Source organism: Thermothelomyces heterothallicus (genome assembly GCF_042370625.1).
Source record: "Thermothelomyces heterothallicus CBS 202.75 unplaced genomic scaffold P884_scaffold_1, whole genome shotgun sequence".
Classification (NCBI taxonomy): Eukaryota; Fungi; Ascomycota; class Sordariomycetes; order Sordariales; family Chaetomiaceae; genus Thermothelomyces; species Thermothelomyces heterothallicus.
The window spans coordinates 1,319,657-1,330,390 of NW_027192562.1; the positions used below are offsets into that span (position 1 = coordinate 1,319,657).

A 10,734-nucleotide genomic window follows, 5' to 3' on the forward strand; every position below is an offset into this window, starting at 1 on the left:
CCTCTCTTGTAATGCAAAGTACGCGTAACTTGTTCTGCTTTCTCATGCCTCGCTAGGTCGTGTTGTTTTTCTCTAACACTATTAACGATTTTGTACGCCGTATTGCCCAAGAACAATGTCACCCAACCAAAGCAGTATTCGCCAGGAGTTAAAGAGGGAAAAACAGCAAAGGGAAAAAAAGATAGGAAAAGGAAGAAAAGGGACTAAGGGACATTAAGCCTTGTTAAACTTGGCCATCCTCTTCGACATGCTGTAGACAGAAAGAGTTAGCATCAGCGTTCGGACCCTTCAAGGAGCCGCAGCAGGAGAGGATAGGGATCTCTTACAAGTCATAAAACGCAAACTGGCTTGGTGAGCTGCCGCACTCATACACGAAGCGGCTAGCGAGGTAGCTGCCGAAGATCGCCCTCAGGTACGAATCGGGAACGCGCTCAATGATGGTGTCGAGGCCGATCTTCTCAATGAGGAGATTGGGCAGAGCGTCCTCGAGCACCGCGTGGCGTACCTGCTCGTTCTCCCACAGGTCGGAGTGCTGCAGCTGCTGGTCGAGCGTCGTGATGGCCAACGACAGCTTGTCCGACAGCACAGAGCGCGGCACGCCCGTCTGCTCGTGCTCGCGCCAGATGGCCTCGAACTCGAGCCGGGCGTTCTCCTGGATCTTCTCCTGCACCGCCCGCACGTACGCCTTGTAGAACTCGGGCACGTTTCCGTTCGCGTCATGGCACATGTTCTCGACGAAGCCCGCGTCGTCGAAGCTGAGCGACGCCAGAACCTCGAGCGAGGAGCTGGTCACGCCGCCCTTGTTGGCGCTGGCATCCTTGTACACGATGCAGCCGGCCTGCTCCAGGCGCAGCTTGGCATCCTGAGTGATGAAGAGGTTGGCACCCTCCACAATGTACGGGATCGTCGCCTTGCCATTCTTGATCAACTTGTTCACCGAGACCAGGTCAATGGACTCCGGCCGGCCGCCGCACGGAACAAAAATGTCAGCCAAGCCGTCGTTTCGGAGGTGGAACGTGTTCCTGAATGCCGTGCCGTTGCTGACAACCTCCCCGGAGGGCAGGGTGACGTTCATATCGTCACACAGAACCCGGTACCCATCCTTAGACAGCTTGGACAAGTCAAAGTGCGAGATCATCTGGCGCTTCTTGGCAAGACGGCGCAACTCGTCCTTGTCGATGCCATTGGGGTCTACGAGGACGCCGGAGCCGTCGACGATGGCCGTATACATTTCGTTGCTGAGCAAAATCTCGTTGCTGCCCAGATCGCCGTCCGGGCCACCCGTCTGCATCTTCCTGACCTTGGACGGGTCCAGGTTGAGCTTGCGGTAGATGCCCTTGACATATTCGCGCACTGACAGCGTCGTCATACCGTACGTATCGTGAGGAATGCCGCCAAGCTTTGGTGACTTGCCCGTGAAGAACGACTTCCACCAGGGCGCACCCCGGTTCCGGGCGTGCTCCGTCGCCCAGTCGACAAGGTCGGCCGTGTTCTCGTCCGGTCCCATGAAGATGATTTCCTCCTTGCCGTATAGGTCGACGATGGGGTTCTTGATGCCCGGAGTCTCGGCCTTGAGGAGCAGGTCGAGGATGCTGTCGATGTACTTCTCGAACGCTTCCCGGGCCTTGTCTTGCTGCTTGGGGTCGAGCAAGATGACACCCTTGGACCCGCCTTCGGGAATGTCCTTATTCTTGCGCTGCTGAGTGCTGGCGAGAGCGTAGTTTTCATCAAACAGATTGCGGGCGTTGATCGAGTAGGCCTCCTTGCTGCGCGACTTGACGATGCGGATCCCACCACGAGCGACGTCCTTGAAGCGCAGATGGAAGCCGCGAGACTCGGCCGTGATGACAAGGAACATACCATAAAGCGGCATCGGGTATTCAATCGGTGGCAGGAACGAAGGATCGAGCCGGAAGCTCAAGGCCACCTTCGTCGGGGTGAAGTAGTTGGTTTTAAGGACGGCGTTGTTGAACACGCGGAAGGCGGTCATGACCATTTCCTCGTGCTCATTCGAGACATCCCGAGTGATCTTGTCCTTGAGCTTGGCATCCGAGAGCACCTCGGTGGTTGGGGTGGGCGCGATGGACCGGTGGGCACAGCCGGGCCCGGGCCTCATGTGGATGCTGGCGAAGGAGGCATACAGGGCGCGAATGAGCTGGGGGTGGGACAGGATGATCTCAAGAATGTAATCGGGAGTAAAGGTCTCCGTTCGCAGACGCTTCTTTATCCTTGACAAGATCTCGGCATGCCCATTGTTGTTGGGATCGAGCGTTGCCACGAGCGAAGCGTACTCGGAGCCCAGGCGGTTGAGGAAGTGCTGGACGAAGACCCACACGCAATGCGCGTAGACTGTCTCTTGGAGGCTCAGCTCGCCCGATGAGAACAGGCTATGGAGCTTTGTCTGAGGCATGCAGTACAGGAGCGAAACCTCCTGGGTGATCTGATGGATCGACTCCTCGATTGGTGGATACTTGTTATCGGGGTTGGGGGCCGGCCGCAAGTAGATGCTCATAACCGTGATGCCGTTGGAGAATTGCTCGACGTACTTTCGGGAACTTGTAACGCCGTAGTAGTGATAGAGATCGCTGAGCGCGCTGAACATCCCTCTCGCCGTCCTTGCTCGGAAGGCGACGACTAGCCGCTTCTCCTGCGAACCTTCAATGTCAAACACCTCGATGACCGGGCCGGTCCTGTTGACGGAATGTTGGATAATCTCGTGGTAGATTTGCTTGGTGTTCTTGGTCGCCTTGGCGAGGAACATGCGGTCGCTGATGACCTCGAGCCGCGTCTCCTTGGGGTCGGCGTTCGGCTCAACGAACTGACATTGGTAGACGAAGTAGCATCGCAGGGTCGCCTTGAAGTCCGAGTGCCCAATGCTCGTAGGGGACCGGAATGTCTCGACGCGGAACCGTTTTGAAGGATCGCCGCCATCCAGATACTTGGACTCGAGGCGATGCTCATACTGCGGGCCCTTGGTGTTGGACTTGCCTGGCTCGCTCGTGTCGATGTAGATGGCGTGGTCTGAAGCCTCCATATCCAGACGAATCTCTTCACGCCTGTCCTCGCGCGAAAACGCGGCAATCTTGGCAGCATACAGAGAGGTGATATGCTTGGCAATGACTTCCGGGTTCTCTGTTTGGAAATAGACGTCATCAATGCCAAGCTCGTTGTAGAACCACCCGACCTGCGAGTCAACGAGCGGCTCGGGGATCCATCCCGATTTTGTGATATGCTCCTTGACTGATTTGGTGGGTTAGTCGAGCCGCAACCAAACAGTCTCTTGAAGTGTCGCGAGCGAACTAACCTTGTACCATCTGCTCCTTCTTGCCCTTGAACTCGGGAGCTACATAGCCAACCGTGGCCGAGCGCAATACTCGGTGGCCATTGCCGTTCAGCTGGGGCCCTTGGGGGTAACTGAAGTGTGTTGGCTGAGGCGAAGGGTGCCTGCCGGCCTCGTCCCCCTTGACCCTCTCGACGAGTGGGTGGGTGGCAGTCATGGCTATGGGTGAATTTGTCACGGTTTCGTCCGACGAAGCGAACGGATCCACGTAGTCTGGAAAGCTGGACGGAGGCACGTCAGTGTTGATGGTCAAGCCAGACACGCGGCGGCGCCCGACAGCTGGACTGGTCAGTGGAGGCTGGATTGCAGCGCCAGCCATGGTGCGTCTGAGAGAAAGAATTGGGTGTAAGGGGAGTATGGGTGCGAAAACGGGATGACAGAGGTGTTTGTTGGATATGGCGGAGACGAGAACGCAAGACAAAGATGGCTGTTGGAGGGGAGCACCAGCTTTGTAGTGTCAGAGGGCAGGAGCGGGAGCATAGTGCCGGTCTAAGTGGCCGCCAGCCTGTGCCAGGGGCAACCATGAGCGGTGACCCTTATCAGGACCCCAATGGCTCGTTGGAGGGTGCGGATTTGACACGGGAAGAGGGCAGGTACGTCTGGGCCGACCTGGCCATCCCGTATTCCTGTGCGATCGGACAGATGGCTAAAGCGCCCACTCTGGAATCAGACGTTCCCGGAACACCGCAAATCGCCCTGTAACAGAACAGGATTGAAGAGTGACACGGCAACAGAGTCGACACCCGCTAGCCAGATTGTCCACCGATTGGACACCAGCAACTCGGCGAGAACGAATATTGCCATGTCCCGGGTGTCCAAGTACCGTGTTGCTCACCGCTCCTGTTTCTTGCTCTGACATGGCTCGGAAACGAGCCACGGCTGCGGCTCCTTCCAAGATAAGAAAGAAAAGATACTCGCCATGCACGCCGTGCAAACACAGCCTCCGCTTGGAGAGTGCAAAAGGGTGTGTACAGGGTAATCATGGATAAAGAGCAAACACATATGCAGTCAGACGTACCTTTTCTCAATTCGAGATCAGCTCGAAAAATAAAAGTGGTGCCTGAATAGGAGCTCAGCACCTGCAAGGGTTGCTCCCGCCAGGTATTGTGTAAGCTGGTTGTAGCGACCCGGCAGCTGTTATCTTCGGGTTAGTTTTCTGACATGGATGAAACAGGCACGAATTGGCGCTGGTCACGGCCCGTTTGAAAGATGGTGTAACGCGATAAGGCAAAGGAAAGAATGTTTTTTTTCGTTACCTCAGTTATCTCAACGGATGGAGACAAGATGAGCAGCGGATTGTTCCGGTAATCCGCGGCACAAAGTGCTGAAATCGCTTGTGCCGTTGGCGATCAGGGGAAAAACAAGAGTTTCTAGAATTGCAAACCGCAAATCTGCCGACTTCTTTGGAACCTTGAATCAGGGCCAAAGATTTGCCTATAGAACGGAAAACTGCGCAGTCTGTGCGCAATCAAGGTATACTCGCAGAAGGAAGTACCTGGAACTCCCCGTCTTGTTAGCCTGCCGTTTCAGGAAAGAAAGGAACTTAATAGTTTCCCTCAATTCCAAAGGGCTGTGTCCTAATGAAAAGCCAATTGAGCGCACCAAACTTTTGGCACTGGCTCAATGCTAGAGAGAGAAACCCATGTCCGCGTCATCGACAAGCCATCTCCAACCGCGTTGGCGCAGCAACCCCCTATTCAACAAATCGATTGCGGCTTCGTGCGAGGGTGCGCTGCCGCGCAGCCGCTCGCTCAATCTTGCAGACGGCTGGCTGATAAGGCATGCGGGTCGCCTCGCTGCGAGAGAGCGCTGACAGCAGGGGAGGGGGAGGGGAAGAAACAGAAGCAGCAGGGGACGAGCTGGGCAGGGGTAGACGCTGCTGATAGCCAACGCCACGGGTCCAACAAGATGCAAGATTGGTACGACAGAGTAGGCTCAACTGCCATGTCGACGTCACCGAGAAGGAATCGATGGTGTAGGAACCGAGACAGGTTAAGAGACAGTAGGCTTGGTACCTTCTACTCGTTCTCGTTCAACAACGCAAGCAGCGCTGCACAGGAGACTAAGGCCGGCGTCGATGTTTGCTAGTTGGCGAGGCTGTTGAGAGCGTCTGGAAAGACCAGCGCAGAGGTGTCGGTGGTGGCCTTCCGTCGTCGTGGTGTGAGTCAAATCACGGACTGATATTGCCCTGATTTAATGATGGGGCAATGGAATGGAACGGCAGCAACGGCACATCGTCTGGGGATGGGAGCGCCACTGTTTTATATCTCTGGAGATCAGGCGCGTCATCCTTTTTGGCACCTTGGACGACGAGAGGAACCTTGATTCTATTGTCCTGTATTAGCACTGTACAGTTCCCATTTACTCCACAGGCAATGGCAATTCACAGAGGCAAGAGTCGCCTGCAGAATCCAAGCGTCGAGATGACATTCTGCAGGGCTGTGAAAACAGAACCCGGCGGCTAAGCCAAATCGGGTAATTCACGGTCTCTGCTGATTGGGTCACAAGGCCGGTACCTGAATGCCCAACAAAAGCCGAGAGCGGGTACGTACCTCCCTCCAGCCACTGCGGCAACGACCTCTGGTCCCGGGGAGCGGCTATTCGAGGTTCTGGGGTAGGGTACGGTATGGATACCTGGTGCGTGCTGTAACACCTGCGGTGGAGCCTGCTGCTCGTATGAATGCCCCAAATTTGCACGGTCCGATGTTCATTTTTGGAAGCATGCTGAGGGAATTGTTTTGAGTTTCGAACGGCGAGGAATATGTAAGTTGAGGCATTTCCCCTCGCCAGTTGCAAGATTCGATCGACAATGCTAACCGGGTTCCCAGTGACAGACTGTCAAGTTCAAAACTTCCCTATTGCACTACACACCATAACCGCGCTCCCTTCGGAGTAGTTGCGCTCAATAGTACGGAGTATGTACCTAGTGTGTGTAGTAGGTGCTTACACCGTGCGCTCAGCGGTGGGCAATAATTGCCCTCCAGGGAGCTTCGCGTTTTCTAGAACTCACAAAGAGGTACTCCTTCGCACCCACTTAAGTTGGACATTGCTTATCCTGGTTTCGGGGGCCAGCAACTCCCCACGCGTGCCAAGACGAGCCGTTGATGTGCTGTTAGGACTGGGCCTGTATTCGAAGAACCTAGCTCACCTGGTAAGCGACGCGGGTTAGGTATCAAGGCCTGACGTATTCGAATGGAGCAGATTGAAAATGTCACAATGACTGTGACAAGCACTTGTTGCGAGAGTTTGCCCAAGTACCTTCAAAGTCCTGCATGAACAGGGACTCGTTTCGGCTCGTTCCTAACCGATTCACCTTTGGTTACTAGCATGGCATAAGGATAGGTCCAGATTACGAAATGAGCCCTCGACGTGTTGTGCGACTTATCCGTGTCCCTTACCGCCTCTTCATCTCTCAAACAGGGGATGGATCCAATCCAGTGACGGTGGCATCATCCACGCCCAGTCTGTTCTCACCAACAGCGGAACGGTTGAGAGAGTCGGAAGCTCAGGAGGAGCGGCTCCTCACCTGAGGCTGGGAGACAGTGCGCCAACCAGAGGGTGATCCCGTGACTGGGGGAACACGTAAAAGCAACAGGCCCCGGAACGCGCCTGGGCCTCGATTCTGCCGTTCGCTGATCAGGTGCCCCGCCATTTTCCACGAACCCTGGGGTCCCGAACCCCGGGCCGTGTGTGAGTTGCGTCTCTGATCAAGTAAAATGGGGGTAATGGAAATCCCATTTGCAGCAATTGACGTTCTCCGGCCCTGGACGGTGTACCTGAAGCTGCACGGGACCGAGCCGATCCACGAATCCGATGAGCGCTTTGCTCAAGACCCCGGAGCAGTGGGCGAAGCGGGAATCGCGGATGAGGGGCCGCCAAGCCGAGCGCCCGACGATTAGTTAGTACGTCACGAAGACCGGGCCAGGCTCTTCAATTGACCGCCCCTACGGAGTAGTGTACTGTACATACATACACTAATGTATTATACACACACTCAACCATGCCGGCCGGGGTGCCGCAATCCCAGGAGAAGTATCGGGGGTCCGGGAACGAGGCTCCAAATAGCACAAGGTCTGCGGTGAAACCAGGGCCAAGCTCGGAGAAAAAGCTCTGTCGTCCTCGTGCCGGCAAGACAGCCTCGAAGCTGTCTCTGGCATGGTCACGGGGCCGCGAAGAAATTAGTATTGGAGCTGAACCTCCTCTGCTGCGAGTCTTGATCCCTGCCAAGCGAATCCAGACCGTGGCTGAAGGCTCCACGTTTGGGGCTGTTCCGCTACTGTTGAAGCCGCAACATGCGCATGTAGGGAAGGTGCTTACCGCGCCACTCGCAAACAAGTCATTTGAACCTAAAATACCACAGGGAAACACGGAAAACAGGAGAAGGAATGTTGATTACGAGTTTCATTGTTGCTATTTTGCAGTTTACCACTGGAGCGGGGTTTCCCACACGTCATTGAGCCTGCTTACTTGCAGCCCCTTTCCTTAACCTGAAAGTTCTTCTTGGGAAAGCCCTCACAGCGGCCTTTTCTCATTGACTTGCGATCAACATCCGAAATGGTCACCGACAATTACACCAGGGACACCTTCCACTACGAGTACCATATGCAGTACACCGCGTTCGAGGGTGGAGACAACCCTCTAATGCCGACTCAGAACAGGCTGGGAAAGAAAATGATGGCAGCAAACTCTCCTAATCGGTGACGCTAATTACCTAAGACTTCCAAAGCTAATGCAAGTCAACCCCGGATTTTCAATTTGAGTGAAACGTGTTTTCTCGGCTGGGCAGTTGAGTCGCAATATCCTGGAGCATGCAGGTTTATCGAGGCATGGAGAGGGAGCCCAAGCCCTCCTGCGTGCCATTCCAGTGCAAGTCGGGTATGACGAGCCAGTGTAGTATTGTACTGTAAAAATACAAACAAGAGACAGGTCACAGTACTCCATACTGTAGCATGCGCGGATGCCGCGGGGCCGTCTCTGAGCTATCACAGTACTTGAAATTACTCCTGCACCTCGACATCCGAGGCCCCGATGGTGAAAGCCTGTAACTCGGTTCACATCCAAGCGGCGCGCTGTTGGAAAGGGGAGGGGCAAAAGGTGTCCAAGTTCCACCGAAAAGTGGAACTCCGTTGCTTGCCGCTTGCCGCTCTTGGCACCGGCGAAAAGCGGCAAATCGACGGCCGATGAGATGCCTGCCACCGCACCCCCCACCTACTGCGTACGGTACCTGTTTACGCCGGAGTGGGGTGTTTGGAATGCGAGTTGCCGCAAACGCGCGAGAGCCCCGCCATCGAAATCGAGCAGTTTCGATCAAGGATTCCAGAACGCCCAAAGGATTGGGCTGCTGTGCCACCAACAGAGCTCGCGTGGCATCGCCGTCTTGTGTCTGTTGGCGGCCAATTCGAGAAAGAGGCCTCAGTTACGCGACCAATTGATAGGGGAACCGGAGTGCACAACCTGTGTGTGCTCTTCCCTGCTTACAACCTTTTTACCCCGCGATCCCGGAACGACAGCAACCTCACCATGAGTTCCGAGCTCGATGCCACCTCGGCCATGGCGGCCGCGAGAGAGAGAGCTCGAGCGCTTGACCGGGATGATCCGCTCGCGTTTACACGCAGCGAGTTCAACATTCCAACCAAGACGCAGATCGCGAGTACCCGCTTGCCCGACTTAGGTGTGACTACTCCGAGCTCTGGGCAAAACCGTAGCCTTAATATTTATTCGGTGTTCTGTCTGGGAAAATAAGCTAATGACAGCCGTCTCGTGAGCGTAGCGACTACCGAAACTGGCCCTGGTGATGGCGTCGCGGACAAGTGTATTTACCTCTGCGGTAACTCCCTGGGTCTCCAGCCCAAGCGGACTCAGACTCGCCTCAGCCAGTACCTTGCTACCTGGGCTACACAGGGGGTTCAGGGGCACTTCAAGCCCCTCCAGGAGTCACCGCTGCCAACATGGCTCGATGCCGACGAGAGAGCCGCCCAGCTGATCGCCCCGATCGTGGGCGCCTCCGAGACCGAGGTGGCCGTCATGCAGACGCTGACCGCCAACCTCCACCTGCTCATGTCTGCCTTTTACAAGCCGGATGTCAACGGGAAGCACAAAATCATACTTGAGAGCAAGGCCTTCCCCAGCGACCACGTACGGCTGCTGACTTCCATTGTGTCCCCGAATGTCCGACACCGAACTAACCCCCTATCTCTGCCAGTTCGCCGTCGAGACCCAGCTCCGCCATCACAATCTCGACCCGGCCACCTCCATGATCACCCTCACTTCGACATCTTCGCCCGAGGACAACGTCCTCACCACCGCCGAGATCCTCTCCGCCATCGACGCTCACGCCGCCACCACCGCCCTCCTCCTCCTCCCGGGGATCCAGTACTACACCGGCCAGCTCCTCGACATACCCACCATCACCGCCCACGCCCGCGCCCGCGGCATCTTCGTCATTTGGGACCTCGCCCATGCTGTCGGCAACGTGCCCCTCTCGCTCCACGACTGGGGGGTCGACGCGGCTGCCTGGTGCAGCTACAAGTACCTCAACGCCGGCCCGGGCTGCATCGGCGGCCTGTTCGTGCACGAGCGCAACAGCGCCGTCGCCAGGGCCATCAGCGACGAGCGGCCCGAGGAAGGGTACACGAACCGGCTGGCCGGCTGGTGGGGCAACGACAAGGCCACCCGCTTCGTCATGGCCACCAAGTTCCACCCCGTCCGCGGCGCCGCCGGCTTCCAGCTGAGCAATCCGAGCATCCTGGATATCACCAGCCTGTCGGCGTCGCTCGAGGTCTTTAGCGAGGCCGGCGGGGTCGCCCCGCTGCGGGCCAAGTCGGTGAGGCTGACGGGGTTCCTGGAGCAGCTGCTGCAGACGGGCATTGGGGAGGAGGAGAGGGCGCTGTTCAGGATCATCACTCCGAGCGATCCGGAGCAGAGGGGCGCGCAGCTGAGCCTGATGCTCAAGCCGGGCCTGCTGGAAACGGTCATGAGGGAGCTGGAGAGGAGGGCCGTGATCGTGGACGAGCGGAAGCCCGACGTCATCAGGGTCGCGCCCGCGCCGCTGTATAACACGTTTGAGGACTGCGTAGGGTTTGTTGAGGCGTTTGCCGAGGCACTTTCGGTAGCGAGGAGAGAGACGGCGGCACGAAGGGAGATATCTACATGATACAGAACTCCAGCTCAGGCGCGGAGCATGACCCGAAAGTAGCAACCGCCAGAAAGCCTCGACTTCCTCGGCTGTTTGCTTTGTCGATCACCTGGAGAAATTAGTACTTTCGACTTCTTGAAGGCCCCTCTTATGGCAAAACACACCTTGCTTTCTGTTACCTTGAATAGTAACATGTCTTCAGCTAAGCCGTTTCAAGGCCCTCAAATTGAAAGCCGGCCATGCGCCCTCCCCCCCCCCC

General features: G+C 56.5%; 2 protein-coding genes across 2 annotated transcripts; one reads left to right on the plus strand and one right to left on the minus strand.

The window, feature by feature from the left end:
- Positions 1 to 213: 213 nt before the first annotated feature.
- Positions 214 to 3,659, minus strand: P884DRAFT_295812 (Glutamate/Leucine/Phenylalanine/Valine dehydrogenase-domain-containing protein; the record flags this gene model as incomplete). Its single annotated transcript, XM_069444358.1, has 3 exons — positions 214 to 250; positions 327 to 3,240; positions 3,305 to 3,659. 3 exons carry the CDS (start codon positions 3,657 to 3,659, stop codon positions 214 to 216), a joined length of 3,306 nt encoding a protein of 1,101 aa, XP_069301692.1.
- Positions 3,660 to 8,434: 4,775 nt separating this feature from the next.
- On the plus strand, positions 8,435 to 10,731 carry P884DRAFT_214651 (pyridoxal phosphate-dependent transferase). The gene is made up of 3 exons (XM_069439238.1): positions 8,435 to 9,011; positions 9,111 to 9,475; positions 9,543 to 10,731. Exons 1-3 carry the CDS (start codon positions 8,861 to 8,863, stop codon positions 10,491 to 10,493), a joined length of 1,467 nt encoding a protein of 488 aa, XP_069301693.1. The 5' UTR covers positions 8,435 to 8,860; the 3' UTR covers positions 10,494 to 10,731.
- The last annotated feature ends 3 nt before the right edge of the window (positions 10,732 to 10,734 follow it).

What these genes read in the sequence shown, in the direction of transcription:
- P884DRAFT_214651 (XM_069439238.1), top strand. Translation starts at nt 8,861, where the DNA reads ATGAGTTCCGAGCTCGATGCCACCTCGGCCATGGCGGCCGCGAGAGAG. An exon ending in TACCCGCTTGCCCGACTTAG is followed by an intron (nt 9,012 to 9,110) that starts GTGTGACTACTC and finishes TCGTGAGCGTAG; the next exon opens with CGACTACCGAAACTGGCCCT. An exon ending in AGGCCTTCCCCAGCGACCAC is followed by an intron (nt 9,476 to 9,542) that starts GTACGGCTGCTG and finishes TATCTCTGCCAG; the next exon opens with TTCGCCGTCGAGACCCAGCT.